Genomic DNA, 23,111 nt, shown 5'->3' with positions numbered 1-23,111 from the left:
TTCCCATTCATTGGTCTGAGTTCTGACCTCTAATTTTATAAAGAATAAATCGGGGATGCCTGGGTGGCTCAGTGGTCGATCCTCTGTCTTCGGCTCAGGGTGTGATCCCTGGGATCAAGTCCTGCATCAGGTTCCCCACAAGGAGCCTGCTTCTCCCTCTGCCTATGTCTCTGCCTCTCTCTCTGTGTCTCTCATGAATAAATAAATAAAATCTTATAAAAAAAGAATAAATCAAGTATTTTCTACATGATAGCCATTCAAATATGTTGGGGCTACCGTCATAGCTCATTCTAAGTACTTCCATTGGAGAAAAAAGATTCATGTTCTGTAACTCCTCCTCAGATGATGTGGCTTTTGGATCTCTCTTTGCCCTAGTAGCCCTCCTGTGGTTTCACTCCAGCTGCTTGATATCCTCGTAAATGTCACCCCCATAATGACTCCCTGTACTCTCATTGTGTTCTGGTTAGTACAAGGAGCCTCTGACTTCCTCTGTCTTCTTTTATTAGAGCTAAAAGTGGCATCGAGTCTTTGGGCTGCCTGCCATTTGAAAAACCCATAGTCTTTTTCATATTAACTATTATTAAGCCAGATTTCTTTCATTTGTTATTCATAGAATTGATTTTAACTTGGCTTTAGGATGTCACATTTATTTCTATTAAATTTCAATCCATTTCCTGATTTTGTTGTAATATTTTCAAGTTTTAAGTCAGTGATTGAATATACTAGTGTTGGTAAGAATCACGTACTATCTACAAATTTGGTAAGTATGTTTACTCTGCATTTATTCCAAATCATTGACAAAAAAATATTGAGCAAGATGCTGAGCCCTGGGCCCATCACGTAACATTTCTCTTCCCTTGTTTGACGTGGAGTCACACAGGTAAAGTTGTAAATCTTGGTTCTGCCCTTTACTAACTTTGTGGCCTTGCGAAGATTATTTAACTACTCAAAGCCTGTTTCTACTTCTACAAAATAAGGCTAATAATAATAGTATTTACCTTATTGGCTTGAGATGGAGCTCAAATGAGAAAATATCTGCAAAATCCTTAGTCTTTTGAAATGACAGCAAGATTCAAAATTTAGCAGTAACAATACTGAAAAAGGATTTCACATGTTGCTTAGAGTAGAAAACACATGTTAGGTATTTTGTTCTTTATGTTCTTTATTCTATGTTTTTCATGAGCAGGAAAAACACTTGAAAGCTTAACTGTGGATGGGGAATTTCTATACTGGATCTCCTCCACAAAGGACAGCACAGAGATCTATCAAGCCAAGAAAAGCAATGGGGCCATCCTCTCCCAGATGAAGGCCCAAAGGAGTAAGCGTATCCTTGCTTACAGTTCAGTTTTGCAGCCTTTTCCAGGTAATAAGATTTTTTTTTTCCAGGTAATAGGATTGTACTCTGAATCAGCATATTGGCCCAGGTTAGGGTCAGACACGTCTGGGGATGTCTTCTTCTGCACACTGCCTCCCCAGGGCCTTGGCTATGCTCAGCGGGACTCCAAACTGTCAGGGTTGGTGCGCACTGCAATTGCTGTTTGGCCGGGGTCACAATTTATCTCCAAGTGTATACATCTCCATGTGTATACATGGCTGTGGTAGATGTTAGCCCATGGGGAACCTTGTTTGTCATCCTCTCTGTCTTTATTCTTTTCTCTATTCCTTTAATTTCTCTCCTTTCTTTCTTTTTTCTCCTCTACATCATTTTAGACTTCCCACTTGTCCAAAAAGCACCACATAGAATTTCAGGTCTTTTTCAAAGTAAAATGCTTAATTTATTGTAGTATTTTGTATTTCAATCATTTATCACATGTACATGTGCTACCATTTTTATTAAGTTCCTATCTTTATTTTAGTTATGTATCACTTATGACGTTTTTTAGTGTCATGCCTCTATCTCTCTCATAAACCCTGTGGATTTTATTGCGTGGTTTTGTGTCATGCAGTGACTTTTAGGACTTTTACATCGTGCATGTATGGCACGATGGCAAAACTAGTTATTAAATTCACTTTTCACTTCGAGAAATTTAAGAGATTAATAAGTCCATGTGACATCTGTTTGAAATTGAACACATACACAAATACACGTACATCCTTAAAAATAGAAGTCCTAAAGCTAGCATGAATTTTTGTAACTGGGATGAATTTTAAAAATATGATGAAAATAATGCTGTTATTACTTTCTTCAAAGTAAAAAAAGGAGGGGGGGAGGTTTGCCACTTCGTACATTATTCAGTGTACTGTAGCGTCACCTGCTGGAAAATTTGAGCAATGACCACTTACCTTGCTCCCTTTTCCTGAGGTGTTTAAGGACTTCAGAACAAATGGGAAAAACAAAACAAAACATGTTTTGCATTAAAACAAAACATGCAAAACATGTTTTTGCATTAAACAAAACAAAACACCAAACTCTTGTCTTCCTTTCTTGAACAACATTTCCTTTTTTATTTTTATAAATTTATTTTTTATTGGTGTTCAATTTGCCAACATATAGAATAACACCCAGTGCTCATCCCATCAAGTGCCTCCCTCAGTGCCCGTCACCCAGTCACCCCCACCCCCCACCCACCTCCCTTTCCACCACCCCTAGTTCGTTTCCCAGAGTTAGGAGTCTCTCATGTTCTGTCTCCCTTTCTGATATTTCCCACTCATTTTTCTCCCTTCCCCTTCATTCCCTTTCACTATTTTTTATATTCCCTAAATGAATGAGAACATAAAATGTTTGTCCTTCTCCGATTGACTTACTTCACTCAGCATAATACCCTCCAGTTCCATCCACGTTGAAGCAAATGGTGGGTATTTGTCATTTCTAATGGCTGAGGAATATTCCATTGTATACAGAGACCACATCTTCTTTATCCATTCATCTTTCGATGGACCCCGAGGCTCCTTCCACAGTTTGGCTATTGTGGACATTGCTGCTAGAAACATCGGGGAGCAGGTGTCCTGCTGTTTCACTGCATCTGTATCTTTGGGGTAAATCCCCAGCAGTGCAATTGCTGGGTCGTAGGGCAGGTCTATTTTTAACTCTTTGAGGAACCTCCACACAGTTTTCCAGAGTGGCTGCACCAGTTCACATTCCCACCAACAGTGTAAGAGGGTTCCCTTTTCTCCGCATCCTCTCCAATATTTGTGGTTTCTTGCTTTGTTAATTTTCCCCATTCTCACTGGTGTGAGGTGGGATTTCATTGTGGTTTTGATTTGTATTTCCCTGATGGCCCGTGATGCGGAGCATTTCCTCATGTGCTTGTTGGCCATGTCTGTGTCTTCCTCTGTGAGATTTCTGTTGAACAACATTTCCAATGCATCAGTAAATCTTGCCTTGCCAGCTAAATAAAAAAAGATGTTGTTATTCTTCATGTTAAATAAATCTGCTCTTCCTCTTTGATACATATATGTGTATATTTTTAATCTTTTCTTGTTATTTTAGATAAAGCATTACTGTGTCTAGCTTCAGATACAGCAGAGCCAATTCTACTTAACACCACTAACACCAGCCTCACAATCAGATTACCACCTGCCAGGACAAATCTCCCGTGGCTCAGTGGCATCACCCCTCCCACTCCAACATACCTGGTTTATTACAAAGAAGTTAATGGCAGGAAAACCAGCCCTGAGCTGAAATACAAAATGCTGGTAAGACTGGAGCTGGATGGTCTTTGTCTTCTCACAAGATACCTATTTCTGATATAAAATTCTCATTTGGGGGCACCGGGGTGGCTCAGTCGGTTAAGTGTCTGCCTTAGCCTCAGGTCACCATCCCAGGGTCTTGGGATCCAGCCTCACATTGGTATCCCTGCTCAGCGGGGAGCCTGCTTCTCCCTCTCCTTCTCTCCCTGCTGGTGCTCTCTCACTCCCTTTTGCTCTCCTTCTCTCTCTCAAGTAAATAAATAAAAACTTAAAAACATTGTCACATATTTTCTATATTATATTCTGAAATATGCTACTCTGCAAACTTTTACAGCTGATTCATCAAAGCGAATGGTGTTCTAGTCTTGTCTGGGAAAGAAGGTTCAAGGAAGAATATTAACTCTGATCAGTGGTGGCTTGCCACAGTGACAGTTTCCTGAGTGTCCTGGAAGAACTGGGTTTGTTGACCTCCCTGACTATCTAATTATCCCCAGAAAGTGATAGAGACAGGTTTTTTTTTTTTAAGATTTTATTTATTTACTCATGAGAGATACAGAGAGAGAAAGAGAGAGGCAGAGACACAGGCAGAGGGAGAAGCAGGCTCCATGCAGGGAGCCCAACGTGGGACTCGATCCCTGGACCTGGGGATCACGACCTGAGCCAAAGGCAGATACTTAGCCACTGAGCCACCCGGATGGCCCTCACTGGATAGTTCTTGAATGTTGCATTAATTGTCACAATTCCTTCCCTCATTGGCATTGGCATTTCCGTTGTCCTTGTGATGGAGTCATATGTATCCAATGTTTTGCTCTGTGCTTGTTATTTAACCAAATCAAAAGGTGAAACTAACCATCACCTATTGGAAATTAAGCACTACATACTTTTCCAGAAAGGACACATTATTCTTGTTACTTCCTTTATTTTTTTTCTTTTTTTTATAATAAATTTATTTTTTATTGGTGTTCAATTTACCAACATACAGAATAACAGCCAGTGCTCATCCCGTCAAGTGCCCCCTTCAGTGCCTGTCACCCTGTTACTTCCTTTATTTTGTCTATTTTGACCTTTTGTTACACATTTCAATGTTTCAGAAGACAGCTTGAGTCATTTAGCTGATCAAGATTGGGCTGCTGGCACTGGATATTTCTGTGACTGCAGCTAGCTAGTCAATCCTACTGTCTTAACACTGATTAATAAGGGTCCAGGGCAATGGTTCTCTAACCTGACTGCACTTTGGAGTTTTAAAAATCTTTGGGCCTGAAAAAAAAAATCTTTGGGCCCACACTTCTGAGAATGATGAGATAATGCAGCTTCATCTTTCATCATATTCACTTATGTGTCACATCTTTACCCGACCATCTTGTTGAATGTTTTATGCAACATAAGTGAAATAGTATCCTCTTCTGAGAACTTAGCTTCATATGTGAAATGAGCATATCACAGAATTGACCAAGGGCTGCCAATCATTTGGTATTTATTTTGAAAGTTTTAAGCAACTCAGGTCTGGGCAGGTTAGGGCCGTGAACATGATCATTCTCATGATCCAATATCAAAAATAAATTAATATTATAATGATATAATAAGCGCATATTTTATTATTATATATTTTAATATCAATTTAATAATAATATACTTAAATACTTTAATTACTTTTTTTCTTCGGTTAAACAATTTCTCCTCATTTGTACAAAAAAGTAAGAGTCACATACTGATTTTTAAAAATTAATTACAGGAGTTTCAGGAGAGGATAGTCCTTATAGACGGTTTACAGCCATTTTCAACATATGTGATACAGACAGCTGTGAAGAATTATTATTCAGACCCCATGGAACAGTTACCTGTGGGAAAAGAGATTTGGGGAAAAACTAAAAGTGGAGGTGAGTTATGGGTCTGGGGCCAGGTTCTAGAGGCATTTCGTGGTCTATCTATATTTGTTGGGGATTTTTTTTTTTAAATTTGGGTGCTAAGTAATCTTTATTATGTGAGCTTTTCAAGCTTCATAAGAAAAATGTATTGTTGAAAATACTCAGCTGACCTGATATGTGTTCTAGCGACAGATGAATAATATTACATCAGAACGAAAAGCAACTAGATGGTGAAATATCAGAATCAATACTATTTGACCAAGAAACACATTCTCCGGTCTCACCACAGAGGGTCTCCCTCTCCCCACATATTTACAGGCTCCGTCCACATGGCAATGAAGGATTAAGCCTTTTCTGTGTGAGTTTTATTGAGGCCACTGAGATTTAAGGTAATAACATCATTGCCTGAAAGAAAATGGATCCACAATCTAAAAAGGTTGTGCTAAGTGGTGGTGACTATTTTGAGGTGATGCCATTTCTTTCGGATGTCTCTGATGACATTCCCCAAAGGAATCTGAATTGATGTGTTCATCCTCATTGGCCAGATCATTGAGCTGGAGTCAGAGAATGATTTAGTCAGTAGGCAAAAATAAGCAGGAGCCTTTCAGGCAGCCTGCTAACTTTAAATGTTGCCTCTCAGGAAAACCTGAGAGACTGGTTTTCCTTCAGAACATCTGTCATTTGTTCTGCTCCTGTGATACGATTATTCCTCAACCAAGACCCTGTCCCTTCTTCCATCTTTTAGGGCTGATGCAACGTCCCTTATCATGCATTGCTATTTATTTCAGTGCCAGAGGCAGTCAGGCTCATTAACACGACTGTACAGTCAGACACGAGCGTCCTTATCTCCTGGAGAGAATCTCACAAGCCAAATGGACCTAGAGAGTCAGTTCGCTATCAGTTGGCAATCTCACATCTGGCCCTGGTTCCAGAGACTCCTCTAAGACAACGTGACTATCCAGATGGAAGACTCGCTCTCCTAGTGACTAGACTGTCCGGTGGAAAACTGTATGTATTCAAGGTACAGTGAGCGTCTTGGGCACCTTTATTGCCATTCTCAAGTGCAAGGTTCTGAAAAGGTTAAGCAATTGTTCTTTTTTTATGAAAAGGTTCTGGCCTGCCACGCTGAGGAAATGTGGTGTGCCGAGAGTCATCCTGTCACCGTCAAAATGTTTGACACTCCAGAGAAACCCTATGCCTTGGTCCCAGAGAACACTAGTGTGCAATTAGACTGGACGGCTCCATCTGATGTTAACCTCATCAGATTTTGGTTTGAACTCCAGAAGGTAGATCTCACCATTCACTTTTAATGTGAATCTCTGTTTTGTGCTATGGGATAAATTAGAAGGCCTTCCTCATATCTCTAGAGTATTCTCTTGTATAAATCAACAATATATTTGACATCATTCATTGATTTAGGTTTGCTGTATACAGAAGCTGTCTAGACTCATTTCTGATGAAAAGAATTTCCAGAAAGATTAGTTTGCTCTTAAAAGGCTCCATGGAAAAGGCTATAAGCTATGATTTACTGGTATTCATAATGTTTTACTTAGTTTAGATATTATCAGTATGGCTGTCTAGTTTAAAGTCCATAACAGTTTGGTGTTTTCAATGAAAAAAAAATAAAAGAAATGAACAAGCAAACAAACAACACCCCAAACCTTGTCTAGAAATGTCCTTTCAACCATTTAAGGGCTGTGTAGCAACAGGAGAGAAGTAAAGATAAAATGAATTTATTCTAAACTAGTTTGATCTTGGGTTATAAATTTTAGAAGGTTCCTTGTCCAAAAATCTTCATTTTTTATCCAATATTTATCCAATATAAAAACATCCCCTGAATTTTAAAGCATCAATTAATGTAATTCACTGCTGGGGAAAGTCTATGTTGATTTTTATATTGAGATGCTTCAAATGGATTATTTTTAATAATTGCTACATTTCACTTTCAGTAGAATATATTTTGTGTGTCCATATTTGTAAAGATTGGTTAGGAATCTTTTGTTCAGTTGTAACAAAAACAAATCAGTATAGTCATGGCCTTCCTTTTTTTTTTTTTTTTTTTTTAAGAGGAATTGCTCTCTTGGATATTTTAAAATTTTGCTATGTAGATATTTTATATGACCTTGTACTTTTTAGATAAAATCTATGAGAAACCATGAAACCACAGTGAATGTCGAGTTGATAAAGCCAAAGACCGTAGTTTAGTTGGACTTTTTCCATTGAGCATGTGTATGATGATTTATTGCCTATTCAAACACTGGTCATCTTATAAAAACGCAGTTGAATTGGAGGACCACCTTTTTTGGGACATCTATTTAAATAAGACTAATGCAGTTCAGCTTAAAGGCAAGGTGAGGGGTGTAAAGTTTGTTTCCTATGTCAAAGAAATGAGATGGGGAAGGATCTCACAGCTGGTGACTCTCAGCTCCTCCTTTTACCAATGAGAAGTCGGAGACCCAGACAGGTGCCATAGTGAGTCACATATCACCAGTCAGGCAGGGAAGAGTGCTAGGGGCTGACTCATCCTACAGCAGTCCTACTTGGGTGCTATCCATGGAAGGAATATGAGTCACTAAGGCACCCACCCCACTCCTCAAAGTTTGGGACAAGGACAGCAGACTGGGATGGTGAGTTCAGTCCTTGTGACTTTCATGCAATGTGTTTTGTTTAAAAACTTCCTCTACAATTGCTGCAAACAGGTTCCAGATATTCCACTTAGAAAAATCATGAAGCTGAGAATGTAGGATATGGTAATATTCACACGTGTGACCACGTACAAGCACTAACTGATAAGCAGAGTAGAAGGCTGTGTTCTGAGAGGGCCGATGAGTATGTCTAGTCAGAAAATTCTGTATCTTTTGAGTAACTTGAACTGACCTCACAATGATAGGAAAGCTAGGAAGGATCCTAAACTCTGTGCTGAAACCCTGAGGGGTGAGTGAGAAGGGTGAATATGTGTCTTTTTCATTAATGATTTTTAAACATCCTTTTCAGGTAAGAAGGAGAAAAGGGTAAGTTCCAGTTGGGATCTTTTTTTGTCAGAATTTCCATATATGGAAAATGAAGAAATTAGAGCACAAGCTAAATTTCTATCTAAGTCTTAAATTCCACAGATTTAATTTTTTTTTTTTTATCACAACAGCATATAGAAGGAGAACCTATTTCATTTAAGATTGAGGAGAAGCAAGTAGTTTCACTTCGGTAAATTATTTTCAAGGAAGTCCATGAAAATTGAGTTTTTCTCAACTGTCCAGGAAAATTGCTACTAGAACCAAACATTTCTGAAGTTCCGGTCTCTGAGACATGATAGTCTGCACCACTTCTTCCACACCCCTGCCCAAAGAATTTGAAAATCCCTCTGTGGTATTGAAAATCACCCCTGCACTTTTTGGCCTCTGACAAATGGAAGGTCCTGATTCCCTTGTGATTTACTGGGGTAGCCATGGCATCTCTCCAAGTTGGTGGTCTGCCCAGAACATTCATTGCTGTGGTGAGGCCAGTACTCTACAGTTTTCCAGCAGGACCCTTGGTCACACGTCTGACCTTCCAAGGAGCTTTGATAAATTTCTGGATGGTATGGAATGTTGGGTCATCTAGACTATTCACTGAAGGTAGTTTTTATAGCAGATTATTAAGGAGGCAAGACCTCAAAGGGCTAAAATTTTTGAGCTAGAAATCAATATTTCTCTCTTTCTGTCTCTCTCTTTCCTGTAGTTCAGAGAAAATAACATAGACCCATTGCATCTGTTTCTTTAGTCTGTATGTTGCAGTGGAATTGATACATTTATGAATTTAGCAGGTAATGGCCCAGACATCAGCATTTCTGTATTTTTTCCATTCCTTCCATCTCTCTCTCTCTCTCTTTCTTTCTTTCTTTTCTTTCTTTTCTCCTTTTCTCTAATAACAAGGGGATCTACTTCCTGAAGGTGCTATAGGAATCATTCCTAATTGAATAGAAAACTAATATAAAGTGTCCATCCAATGAAATGATGTGACCTTGTGAGCGCTGAATGAAAAACGAGATGTAAAGTAAGGTTTATTTATGGAAACTGACCTTCTTAGGAAACTCTACTGGAGAAAATACACTATGAACTCTTGACAAAATGCCACATCATCCGTCTTTCCCTATTTGCATATTGAAAAAAAATCACCATTTTCAAATAAGATATTAAGGGTCCAAATACACATATTTTTTAAAAAAAGCCATGCACAAAGAAAGTGTAAGATAGCTATAGATAGAGACCCACAATCTACAGTGGAATGAAAGTAAGATTTCCTGTATTTAACTTCTAACCTTGCTACTTAGTGGCTGAGTGATGATCAAAAATTTCCCTCTTTTAGGGAACTAGGCTTTGGATGTCTAAAACTAAGGAATGCTGGTTAGATGTCTGAAAAGAGTTTGGGTAGGAAAAGAGAAATGTTTTAATTTATAAGTCACTGTGGACCTCTTGAAAGAATCAAAATATGTAAAAATATTATTATTTTGAAATTAGCAAATCCACATAATTTAAAATATCATTGTTTTGATCCATCATGGATCCTCACCTAACGTAGGTGTCTGTTTTTAGGGATAACAAAAACCCGAGCTCTGAATCTTCCCTAATGATAAGGGGTTCATGTCCCACCTTGGACCTATCCTAAGAGCCATTATTCAAGTCAGTTATAGCTTCTCACACACAAAAAAGCATAAAATGGTTGTCAGTGGTGGCAATGTTTGGGATCAAACATTCTAAAGAAACTCTTTTGTTTGTTTTTTTTTTTTTTAAAGAAAACACCTTTTATTTAAGTTTTTAATTGCCTCCCATAGTTTTGTGACTTTCTATGTTTCAGAAGGTTTTCTTAAAGAAACAAAAATGTTACTTGAGACTTCTTTTTCCAGTGGAAGTACAATGAATTTTTCAGTGTCAATGCTTCATGCTTCCAAGGCCCGACTTATGTCTGTAACATCACAGATCTACAGCCTTTCACAGCCTATAATGTCCACGTGGTGGTGATTTACGAGACAGGAGAAAATAGCACCTCACTCCCAGAAAGTTTTAAGACAAAAGGTGAGTACTAATATCCTTAGTCCTCAAAAAATCCTGTAAGTCTCTTAATGCTTCTCTTATTTCACCAATCCTAGAGGCTAGCCTTTGTTTTAAAAGGTGTAAATCAAGGGGCACCTGTGTGGCTCAGTGATTGAGCATCTGCCTTTGGCTCAGGTCATGATCCTGGGGTCCTGGGATCGAGTCTCTCATCTCCCTCTGCCTATGCCTCTACCTCTCTCTCTCTCTCTCTGTCTTTCATGAATAGATAGAAAAAAATAAAATCTTAAAAAATATGTAAATTACTATTTCTAGAGCTTGAGCAAAGAAACTGAAAAGAACTGAGTGTTCAATACTATTTACTCACTGATTACTATATTCCAGATGCTAAAAATAAAAAAAAATCCAGAAAAGAAAGCTAATTTGTGATCCCTATAAGTTGATCCTTGTAAGAATCAAGTGGAAAATGTTCCAAAATTTACAGTAGTTTTCTTCGCATCACTTGCTTTGTGGTGAGCTAAGATATATTGTTATTCCCATTACTAATCCATCACTAATAAAAACCTCAGATACTCATTTAAAAATATACACTCATATGAGAATATTTCTGAATATATCTTTCATGCACTTGGCTTTCCTTTTTGGAGATGTATTCTATAGAAAGATGGTTAGCAGAATATTTTGTACTTCTGACATATTAGTCAGTACTTTTTATGTTTCCAAAGCTGGAGTCCCAAGTCAACCAGGCATTCCAGAGGTGTTAGAAGGAAGCAAAGATTCAATACAGTGGGGAAAAGCTGAAGATAACGGAAGCCGGCTTCTGTACTATATCCTTGAGGTCAGGTATGTCTGCAAAAGTGCTTTGGAAGCTACAAAGAGCTAAGCAGTTAATTGTATTATTAGATCAAAATTAACTATATTTATTAACATGTATTTATAATAAATATGAAAGATCTTTAGCTTAAGGACCCTGTGTGCACCATTATGTTCTCTGTGAAATTTCTAGCCCTAGCGCTCCAGTTGTAAAGCAGATCATATCATTGTTCTTGGAAATCTGCAGCCACTTGTCAGAACTTTATGGAAATAATCTAATCGTTGGCAGATGCAACTAATATTTATTTAATATCTATTCTGTTCAAGAAGCTGAGCTGATGTTTGATGTCAGATGATGGTATGCATGTAAATTTCTGATGATAATTTGTTTTAGCAAGATGAATAATGTCTAGTGAGAGCTGGCCCTGAACTAGGTATTTTTCGGAATGTAAAACCAGGTCAAGGCCCGAAATGGCCTGAACTGTGTAGGTCACGCAGGATTCTTATCTATTGTGAAGAGTACAGTTCGCAGTGCTCTCAAGGGTCGGAAAATGTGCCTTCAGTGAAAACCATGCAGCTGATGAACAAATGCAACCTCAGAACCGGCCAGTATGGGGAGCTCTGTAAATGGGACCTGGCTCAGATGAACTGATTTCATGCCAACTTGAAGGGAGAATTCCAAATTCCACAGACACTCCCTCCACGGGTCTATGAAGCTATCTTCTAAGAAGCTCCAAGGACAAAAGTCACTTCCATAATTATAGTCCTGGCAACTTGAGCTTTAGATCTATTTTTGTTTCATCTTGCTCTGGTATTCCCATAAACTTAATTTTTTTTCCTGTGCATGGTGAATTACATTGGCCATATTTCTAACCGAAACCTCCTTGAAATTCCTATTACTGTTTTTCTTGCAGAGTCAAATACATTCTAATCTGCAGAGCTGCCTTGGTGGCCTGTGACTGTAATTCCCTTCACCAGCCAGCCCACACCACAGTCTTGCTAGGACCCCTTTACTGTGTTCCCTGCAGTGATACCTTGAGTGCATAGCTCCAAAAATTCTCTGCATTTTCTTGCCCCAAGCCCCTAACTCTCAGGGCAGGGTTGATGGGATAGTGGAATGAATTGCTGGACCTTCAGAATCTCAGTCACTTCTTCTGTCAGGACACTAGGATAGCCGGGTACTTGCTCATGCTTCAGTGGTAGCGATAGTGCAAAGTGTGTGAACTTGGGAGCTGAACAGATTATGTTAGTGTTCTAAGACTGCTCTGAGAAAGTACCACCAGCTAGGTGGCTCAAAACAACGGAGATTTATTCTCTCACAGTCTGAAATCAAGGTATCAGTAGGACCATGCTCCTTCTGAAGTTTCTCAGGAAGAAACCTTCCTTGCCTCTTCTTAGCCTCTGGTATCCAGACTCTTCAACAATCTTGGTATTCCTTGGAGATGCATCACTTCAGTCTTTGGCTCTATTATCACCTGGTGTTCTATGTATATATCCGTGCTTAAATTTTTCTCTCCATAAGAAGGCACTGGTCACCGGATTTAAGCCTACCCTAATCCAGAATGACCTCATCTTAACTAATGTCTAAAAAGACCATCTTTCCAAACAAGGTCACATTCACCGAGTCTGGGTAGGCATGAGTTTTGGGGGAACATTATTCAACCCAGTACCATGTGTTCCTTTTTTGAATTTAAGTTTTCTCATCTGTCAATTAGGATGATGGCACGTGCTCTTTTGGGTGTTGTGAAAACTCAAGGAAATGAAACAAAATGAAAAGCACCAGTATGGTGTGTTATAAATAGAAGATGCTCAACCAGTGTCAGAATTCTTGTCTTCCTCAGTGGCCAATAACTGTGAAGAGCCATTTTATAAATTTTAAGTGTCTTCTTCTTTTAGATCAGAGTTGTTTGCGTTGAACAATGAAATTGCCAATGCCTAACATAAGACTTCACAAAATGTGTAAAGACATTGTATAAAGAGTCTAGGACACTTAGCTGCTGCTAACAGTTGTGACCAACTCTGCTGCTCGAGCCTCCTGATGTTCTTGCTCATTCTCTGTCGCTCAAAGGCTTAGCCTTCCCATCCCTTTCCGGATGACTACTCAGTTTGTAGGAGCAGAACTAGCTATCCCTCAGCTTACTGTGGGTTGGCACCAAGTCCTAAAACTGTTGCTGTCTGAAAAGCCACAGCCTTGAAAAGTTCTTCATTGACAGAGAAGACATAATTGGAAGGTCTCAAGCTTGCCTTCAGCCTATGATTCTGTTAAAAGCCATTGCATTTACATACATTTACATTTTGAGGCCTGCTCTTCTGCTCTTTACATGCTTCATATAAAGACTAATGTGGGTTGACTTGAGGTGGAGTGTAGGACAATACAAATAGAGGCAACACACTTTGAAGTCTCAGGTATATGATAATTTTGGTAGTCTAATTATACCTTCCTTATCAATTTTATGTCCTATATTTTATTTTATCCAGCTGCGGAATACCTAAGCTACAAATGGCATAAAAGACTGAGAATTAAGAAAAAAAAATTGCAAGTTAGAAACTGTGGACTAATTGCTTATGTGTTTGAAATTCTGAAGGAAGCTTACACATTCTAATAGGAGGAAAAGCCTCTTTAGCTTTCTCTTGGCCGTTGATTATTTGTTATTTTCCCAATGGGCTGAGTTGGCTGGCTCGCATGCATTGCCAGGATGGCTTTCTGAGATTATTCTGTGTTCTGTAGCCAACTGTGTGAGAAGACTGAGACCAAGGATAAAGTGTGCAATAGGAGATGCTCTGGAGTCCCGTCATTAAAATGATAGATGAGCATCTAGAAATAACACATATATTGTCTCATATTTTCTATATTTACCATTTTGCTCTTTTTTTTTTTTGTAGAAAGGGCATTTCAAATGATTCACAGAACCAGAACTTAATGTGGAAGATGGCATTTAATGGATCCTGCAGTAGTATTTGCACATGGAAGTCCAAAAACCTGAAAGGAACATTTCAGTTCAGAGTAGTAGCTGCAAATGATCTGGGATTTGGTGACTATAGTGGAATTAGTGAGAATATTATATTAGCTGGAGGTATGTGACCATGTCTGTCTATATGCTAACTGATTACATAAAGGTCCAGAGATAAAGAGAAGTGAATTCTTAACACAATATATAAATTGGGTGACTATGTAATTTATCATCCAGACTTTGGAAGTTCATTTTATCTGATGTGATCTTCCTAAAACATCAGCATCCTCATGTCATTTTTCTCCTCGGTAATAAGCAGCTACTCCTTAATGCCCAGCACATCGAGTCCGTGCTCTTGGATGGGCTTCCCAGGCTGGTCTGGATCTGGATCCAGCCTTATGTTCCTGCTCCCCAAACACTCATCTTCTACACAACAGGACTAAAACTATGCTTTCTACGTCTTCCATTTTAGGTTACGATACATCATCTGTCTAATCCCATGGGCTAGAAATCTCAATACTATATTTAATTTCTCCCTCTACTCAGTCACCGAGTAGATTTGTTGATTACCATCCTAGTTTCTGTCTGTTGAGTGCTCATCTACCTATTACCACTTCGGCTTTCCTAATTTAAATTATCATTTCTTACCTGTGCTCTTGACTTAATCACACTGCTGACAGTTAATCTAGTTGGAGCACAAGTTGGATCACTTAACCCCTCTCTGAAATCCCCCAAATGACTCTTCATTCACTGTCTTCAGACTCAAGTGCAAACTCCTGAGTGGCATTTAAGGCCTTCCATGATTTGTCCTCTAATTGTGATTCATTGTTCTTAACACTTATCCCCAGGTTATGGCCATATCAGAATGGTAAAGAGCTTTTTATGACACTAGGTCATTAGCCTTGGTTTCCCTCAGCCTAAAATGTGGGCTCCCACCACCTGCCATTCACCCTTCCATTGGGTTTTCCTTTCCCTCACTCTCTGTCAACTGAGATTCTTCTTAACCTTCAAAGCCTAACTTAAATGAGCCCAAAAATGATGCTCAACTGATGCTCCTTAGGCAAGATGGATATTATTCTATATAATATTTGCATCATTCTTATTTGTTTTATAGTTATCTGTATAAAAGCTCAGCAATTTTTTTCTGAAGAATATCTAAAATAGTTAATATTTTAGGTTTTGCAGACTAAATCTGATGTTTGTAGCTGCTGCTGCTTCTTCATCTTCAAATAATACTTTAAAAAGTTAAAAATCATTTTTAGCTCATGGGCGCTAGGAATCAGATTGTGGCCAGGTTTGCCAAACTCTGTCCCGTATATGCGTCTCCTCCTCAACTGAAACCACCCAAGAGAAGGTACCAGGTTTCCCTGTTTATATTCCTCAATTTAATGCCCATAGAATTGAATGTATATCAAGATATTATAGAAGAAATAACAATCCTGAGTATATATTATATGAAGACTGAGACTTCTTTGTTCCAAATTCATTAAAAAGATTATACATGTTTCCTTAGCTATTTTAAAGTAGAAGACTGGGTAGGTTTATCACAATGGTGTATTGGTAAGCCAGGTCTTTGGAAAACCAAACCAAACCAAACCTTGACTTTGATTTCCTATGGTGTTGAACACTCTTGCTATGGGTGATCTCAAACTAGCAGTGGTTCAACAACTGGCTTGCAAAAATCTAGTAGCAGCTAGTTCAAGCATATCTGGCAAAGCCCTGTATCTACCTGCTTTATTCTGCAAATTAACTTTTTTCATTTATTTTATTAGATGTTTTTTGGATGCCAGAAACAAGCTTTATACTTACTATCATAATTGGAATATTTCTGGTTGTTACAGTCCCACTGGTCTTTGGTAAGTATACTAGATCTAAAAATGCAGGTAGTAACCTGTTTGCTCCATCATATTAGTTGATTTATCACCTAGTGTGTTCAACCTCCCACATGAAATAAATTAATAAATTTCACAGTTACCTTTGGCTATACTTTCATAAGCACTAACTTCTGTGAATTGTTTTCTGATCTTGGAGTAACAATTTTACAGAAAATATATCTGCATTTACACTTCATGGTATACTTTAGATAAAACTGATTATAAGGGCATCGATTTTTAGGTTTTTTTAAAAAAGATTTTATTTATTTATTTGTGAGAGACACACAGAGAGAGAGGGGAGGGGCAGAGACACAGGCAGAGGGAGAAGCAGGCTCCATGCAGGGAGCCCGATGTGGGACTTGATCCTGGGACTCCAGGATCACACCCTGGGCCGAAGGCAGGGGCTCAACCACTGAGCCACCCAGTTGTCCCAATTTTCAGCTTTCTTTAAAACACTATTTATTTTGGATTGGCCACATAGCTAGTGCTTTGTGGCTTATGGTTTTAAATGAATAAAAGAAAAATAACTCTGGAGGTTAAAAAAAAGGATTAATAGACCAGTGACAGCCCTTAGTTGGATAGTTTGGGTCTCCAGGCAGGCAGACAGACTGGATTGGAAGGAGCAGCTCCTCTTTTGCAGGTGACCCATCTGGCTTTGAGGGTCCACTCTTGCGTTCAGATATCTGCCTTGATTATTTCAAATCCCTGCTTATTTATAATGTCCAGGAAAGCAGAAGTTTTTGTTAGGTAGCTGGAAAGATAGCTATCTCCCAGTATTTATTTTATACCAATGTGCTAGTCTTAGAAGTCTTTTTCTTTTAGATCTATTATAATGATGAGAAAATACAGTAACAATCCCAGAAATATTGGGGCCAAATATTGGGCCTATAGAGTTATTTTGGTGATTGTACATCCTAGTTCATTCATTCCTCTTGTTTCAGCGTAAGCATTAATAGGACTTTCAGTGCCCAAAATGTCCTGGTTTGGATTATAAGATATATGGTCACCCTACCACTTATTAATTTTATGGGTCCCTGACATACTGAAGCATTATAAGAAAGACATGATACTTAGCAGAAAAGGATACTCAAGTACATATTTAGGCAATTATGGCTTGTTTTTTCATCTTATAAGGGAATGTTAGAAGGGAAAGTTTCAGGAAAAGTTACAACCATAAAGCTAAACTCTCTCAGGATAAAGAAAGCCAGTATCAGACTGAGTGGTCTAAATCTTTATTCTTTCCCCAAACTTATTGAAGTTGTAAACCATCAGAGAGCACACTGAAACTTGAATTAAGATTTCTTTTCACAGATTCCACCCAGATAATATATGGAACTCCTTTAGCTAACTCGGAAAGCTAAAAATTTCAGCTGACCCTGCCAGGATCTTAACCTGTGGTTCCAGGGAGTCTAAGTATTGCACAGCTGATGCTTGTACCACTAAGCCACCCCCCTCCAGAATTACGCGTATGACTGGAGTATATTTGGCAGTTGGCATATAGGCTTGACCGCTTGTCTGCTTTCCTACTGCGAAGGAGTATTACATGAAGAATCTTTCATCTGACCTTTGCTTGCCTACTTGTACATCACCATTGTTTAAACCCATAATTCTAGTGGATGAGCATGAGATAATTTCAGACAACCTATTGTGCTTTCAAGACATCCTATGGATATCTGGCTTTCTCAGGATCTAAAGGTCTTTATTCTATTTGGAACTTATGAATTTTTTGGTACAGCTGAGCTAATTTGGTTCTTTTCTTATAGTAGCAGAGCATGTGGTTTTACTAGTAGGAGTGGGTGAGTGCATGAGAAAAGATTGAGCTATTAAAATCATGGAAAGTGGCAATTGTTTAAATATTTGTATTGTGCCGAGGGCTCTCAGCAGTCGTACTTATAAATATAAAATCGAAACAACGATTTAAAAATAAACATCAACAGCCTTTGCTTTGGTGAGTGGTCACATCTAACATGCAACATTAGCCTCATGCTGGGAGCAGAGGGAAATATGAAGTCGTAAAATACAATTGCTGGCCGTGGCAGCTTGCCATTTAATGAGGGAGGTAAGACATACCTATGTGAAAATGTGAATAGTGAAACATAAAAAGGCAGTAGGACATGACATGTGCTGGACTCTGCCACAGAAATGTGGACTGAGAGCTACAGTTGGTCTTAGAAATTGAGAACTGGGAGGTCTTGGAAGGCATCTCTGAGGTTGGGGGCCCGCGCTGGGCCTCTACAAAAATGAAGAGGGGGTAGTGTCAGCTTTTCAGATTTGAAAAATTGCATTAGCAAAGGTACTTAAGATCTTTCCCTGTGTGGTCCCTCAGACGGAACGTCCCTTGAATAAAACTCTCACCTGTTGGATATAGAAGCTACTATGGAATAAAATTCAAATTTTAATGATCATCTTACAAAACATGCTTGCTGTTTTCAACTTTTCAGCCAGTGTTCTAGTATAAATGGTTGATCTTATGGCCTAATTGTATTTTGGTCTCCCCCAAATCACTTATTTTTAGGCTCATAGAAATAGTATTTGCTCATTGTATGAAGAAGACAATATAAATTATCCATGATTTCACAACTGAGGGGGACCACTACTAACATTTGGTGGGTTTAATTCCAATAGTTTTTCTGTATATATGTGAGTATGTGTATATGAACAACAATGGAATAAACCCTTGTACTCTGCATTTTTTTGAAAGCATGCCATTATAATCGAAAGAATTCGTCAGATCTACTGTAGGAGTGTAACCTGTTTACTATAGGAATATATCTGGACTCAGGAATAAATTTGTTTCACTAATAATTACAATGCCAATTTGTTTTGGTTTATTTAGACTCTAGTTTAAGGGTGATTTTGAGAAATAAGTTCTGATATCAAGGTACGTGAGCTTGTTTATAACAGCAATAAGAAACGCATTAAGCATTGGGTTGAGATGTGAGATAAGAAGTGACGTGGTAAAAGTCATGTGTTTTAATATGTCTTTGCACCTGGATTATTTCATTTTTCTACTGTGGACAAATTTTTCAATCAAATTCGGTTTTCTGCCAATGGTGTTCTTATATATAAACATTTAACATGTATTGTTAACATTTCTCAAGGGAAAAAGAAAGCCATGTTTCAATTTGTAAGTTATGTTCTTTTCTTTTTATAGTCTGGCACAGAAAATTAAAGAATCAAAAAGCTCCCAAGGAAGGGCTGACGGGTCTCATAAACGAAGACAAAGAGTTGGCTGAGCTTCGAGGTCTGGCAGCTGGAGTAGGACTGGCTAATGCCTGCTATGCCATACAGTACGTAACCTGGGCCGTCCCTACAGGGCATCTAGATGAAGAGTGGGCAACTATAAAGAGAGTGCCCATGGGTCCTCTGTTGCCCATGATTGTCCTGGTCTATGCTCATTATTCTGGCATAATTATTAATACCATCCCCCTCCATTTTCAAATGTGACCTAAGATGGATGGCAAATTATGTGGTTATTCTATCCTAAGGAAAATAAGCAAAATTCCATTGTTTTCCAGTGGTTTATTTAGCACTTAGTTAAAAAGTAAACAAAACAAGGAAATAAATACTGTGTTGAAAAGAGCAGATGGTAATATGATTGGTTCAACTGGAGGCAACCAGAAGGAGAGGAATTTCAAGGGTCCCGTGCCTGTGCTGTTAAGTTCATCTGTTTTTCGAAGTTTGGTGATTGCCTACAAAAGCTCTTTAAGATAGTTGAGTTTTGAACTTATGCTGTCATCATAACTAAAGAAAATATTTAAATTTTTTAAATGCAAGACACCATATTGCGGTTTATACATGACACTATATTACAGCTTATGCTAAAAAGAATTATGCAGTCAGAGGCCTCGAAATTTATGATCCAAGACTAAAAATAGGAAGATTTGAAGTAGACACAGGAGTGATCTAAGTTAGTGATTCAGAGGTGACTTTTCCTTGAGAAAATACTCCGCATACTTGTTATTCAAGATTCCCTTTTAAAAACTCAAAGCGTTTTAAATGCAGGCAATTTTTTCCCCCTCAGAATATTCTAAGTGAGAGCTGGCTTCTAAAAGTCAAGGAGAAGGAGTTTATTTTTGTGGTCATACTAAATTTTGTTTTTTTGTTTTTTAATATTTTATTTATTTATTCAGGAGAGACACACAGAGAGACGTAGAGACATAGGCAGAGGGAGAAGCAGGCTCCATGCAGGGAGCTTGACGTGGGACTCGATCCCGGGTCTCCAGAATCATGCCCTGGGCTGAAGGCAGCACTAAACCGCTGAGCCACCCAGGTTGCCCCTAAATTTTGTTTTACACAAAAGATCAGGCGTGTGAAATTGTTCAAGTGAAAGCTTTTGAGCTCATAAACCCAGATATATTTATTTCTAATTTGCAATAGCTTTTTACATAAATTGATTACATGAAGAAATGAATAACTTTTAACTTTAACAAAACAAGCAACAATAAAAACTCCCGACAATGCAAACAAGGCATCTTTCTATTAGGATTATGGGACCTAGAAGTGAAGTGACATGCTCTGTCCACGTTTTGGAATAGGGAAGGAATATTCTGGATGATAGATTAGGAAGGAATAGAAATGCAAACTTCCATGTCACTATATTACGTGGAATAGTGTTGCAAAATCATGAGATTTCTCTTTCTCTTTCTCATACTCTTTCTTAAACACTAACACCAACACGAACTTGTAGACCAACGTATTTTGGGAAATGAAAAATATTGTTTTCCAGTACTCTTCCAACCCAAGCGGAGATTGAAAGTCTTCCTGCCTTCCCTCGGGAAAAACTGACTCTGCGCCTCTTGTTGGGAAGTGGGGCCTTTGGAGAAGTGTATGAAGGGACAGCAGTAGACATCTTAGGAGCTGGAACTGGAGAAACCAAGGTAGCAGTGAAGGTAATGTGGATCTTTTAATTCCTTGACATACTGCATCAGTACATTTACGTGAATTTATGCAGATAAAACTGTAATAAAACACAAGTGATCTTAGTTGAAAAGAGAACTGAAGGTGGGAGTCCATGCACGACAACAGAAATTACAATTTTTTCCTCCTTTTCTTATATAAGCTCTGTAATTCATAGTTATCTCTGAGGTTACTAATTAGCTAAGACTCCACAGGCAGTTTGTCCCTTCGAATATACTAGAAGAGGATGGTCAGTTGTAAAGCACATTCTCCATGTCTTAGGTGCCAGGGCACATAGGTGACTCTGCCATCGCAGTGCAAAAGCAGCCCTAGTCGATATGTAAACTAAGGAGTGTGGTTATGTTCTAGTAAAACTTGATTTTATGAAAATTGAAATTTGAATTTCATGTAATTTTCCTGTGCTAAGAAGAAATATCCTTTTTTTGACCTTTTTCCAGCCATTTGGAAAACTATACAAACTATACAAACTATAGTTTGCTGGGCAGCCTGGGTGGCTCAGCGGTTTAGCACCCCCAGGGCCTCATCCTGGAGACCCAGGATCGAGTCCCACGTCTGGCTCCCTGCGTGGAGCCTGCTTCTCCCTCTGCCTGTGTCTCTTCCTTTGTGTGTGTGTGTGTCTCTCATGAATAGATAAATAAAATCCTAAAAAAAACAAACAAACTAGAGTTTGCTGACCCCTGTACTACACAGTTATTCACATGATATATTTAATGCAGTTTTGAGGAAGTGCTGAGTATACTCTCATATTTGTGTAAAACCTTTTGATCGGGGGATGATGAATCTTTTATGTAACTGGGCAATATCCTGACCACTGCTTGTTAGGAATTTGTTGCTTCGAGAGAGGGCTATACAACCAGAAAGGTTGGCAAAAGCCTCTCCATTGCCAAATGATATAATCTAAGAGTAGTTTAAATTACTCTAGCCTCAACTGGTGTATAAACAAGAGTTTATTTTCCTCACACAACAAGAGGGCTGCTGGTTCTGGTACAGTATGGTGTTAGGTCACAGCCAGGATACCTGAAATTCTCTTGACTTTGTATGTGTGTGTTGCCTCATGATCCCCAGATGGCTGCTGGGGATCAGCATTACGACTGAATGAAGATCAGGCATTACGACTTCATTCAGGTCAGGGCAAGGGGTAAGGATGATGTTAGACGTTTATGTTCAAAAAAGTGAAAGTTTTCCACAAGCTTCTCTCCCTTTCAACAGTTTTCCCCTTTTACTCACTGACCAAAATTGAATCAGGTGACCACCCCTATTTGCAAAGGAAGCTGGAGAATTACAAAACAATTTTCATGATTTGTTTAGACCAATTGTCTGGGACTGAGCATCTTGCCTCTAAGAAATGAATCAGGGTATTTATTATTAGCAGGGGGAAACAGGTATCCAGCAGAAAACTGTGAAAATTAAGAAACTGGTTTGGGGGGGATCCCTGGATGGCTCAGTGGTTTAGCGCCTGCCTTAGGCCCGGGGTGTGATCCTGGAGTCCCGGGTTCGAGTCCCACGTCAGGCTCCCTTGCATGGAGCCTGCTTCTCCCTCTGCCTATGTCTCTGCTTCTCTCTCTCTCTCTCTCTCTCTGTCTCTCAAGAATAAATAAATAAAATCTTTTTAAAAAAGAAACTGAAAAAAATAAAAATAAAAAAAGAAACTGGTTTAGGTACCAAATTTGTCCTTTTAAAAATTTCTCCATTTTGGAGGGAATTTGTGTAAATGTTACTAGACTTCTTATCTATCAGACTTTCCCACGTGAACACTAATTATAACACAGGCTAACTTTTGACTGAGTTTACAGAACACACGCACATGTATGATCTATTTCCAGTGTTCAGGGTGAATGTTACAAAACAAAACAAAACAAAGATTGTCTCCTTTGACCCACCGAGCTCACAGAAAGGTCTGCTATACTGATTCCTGGCTTATTTTTATGTTGTCTAGACTTTGAAAAAGGGCTCCACAGACCAGGAGAAGATTGAGTTCCTGAAGGAAGCACATCTGATGAGGTATTGGGGTAGCTCTGGCCTAATCGTCCCATC

The 23,111-nt window shown here is 38.7% G+C and overlaps 1 protein-coding gene across 5 annotated transcripts in view; it reads left to right on the top strand.

The window, feature by feature from the left end:
• The window catches only part of ROS1 (ROS proto-oncogene 1, receptor tyrosine kinase), a 122,561-nt gene that overhangs the window by 71,999 nt on the left and 27,451 nt on the right, over positions 1–23,111 (top strand). For all 5 annotated transcript variants that reach the window (XR_012033624.1, XM_072831608.1, XM_072831601.1 and 2 more), the window contains 12 exons: positions 1,187–1,363; positions 3,431–3,636; positions 5,363–5,507; positions 6,284–6,516; positions 6,605–6,781; positions 10,375–10,543; positions 11,245–11,362; positions 14,216–14,406; positions 16,056–16,139; positions 19,312–19,447; positions 20,887–21,049; positions 23,014–23,078. Coding sequence is in view for 4 of the 5 variants with exons in the window: in XM_072831608.1 (XP_072687709.1) it covers positions 1,187–1,363; positions 3,431–3,636; positions 5,363–5,507; positions 6,284–6,516; positions 6,605–6,781; positions 10,375–10,543; positions 11,245–11,362; positions 14,216–14,406; positions 16,056–16,139; positions 19,312–19,447; positions 20,887–21,049; positions 23,014–23,078 (1,864 nt within the window). In the remaining variant the exon portion in view is untranslated. The remainder of the gene's footprint in view (positions 1–1,186; positions 1,364–3,430; positions 3,637–5,362; positions 5,508–6,283; positions 6,517–6,604; positions 6,782–10,374; positions 10,544–11,244; positions 11,363–14,215; positions 14,407–16,055; positions 16,140–19,311; positions 19,448–20,886; positions 21,050–23,013; positions 23,079–23,111) is intronic.

This window comes from Canis lupus, chromosome 1 (genome assembly GCF_048164855.1).
Source record: "Canis lupus baileyi chromosome 1, mCanLup2.hap1, whole genome shotgun sequence".
NCBI classification, from domain to species: Eukaryota; Metazoa; Chordata; class Mammalia; order Carnivora; family Canidae; genus Canis; species Canis lupus.
This window is presented reverse-complemented; position numbering and strand designations above follow the sequence as displayed.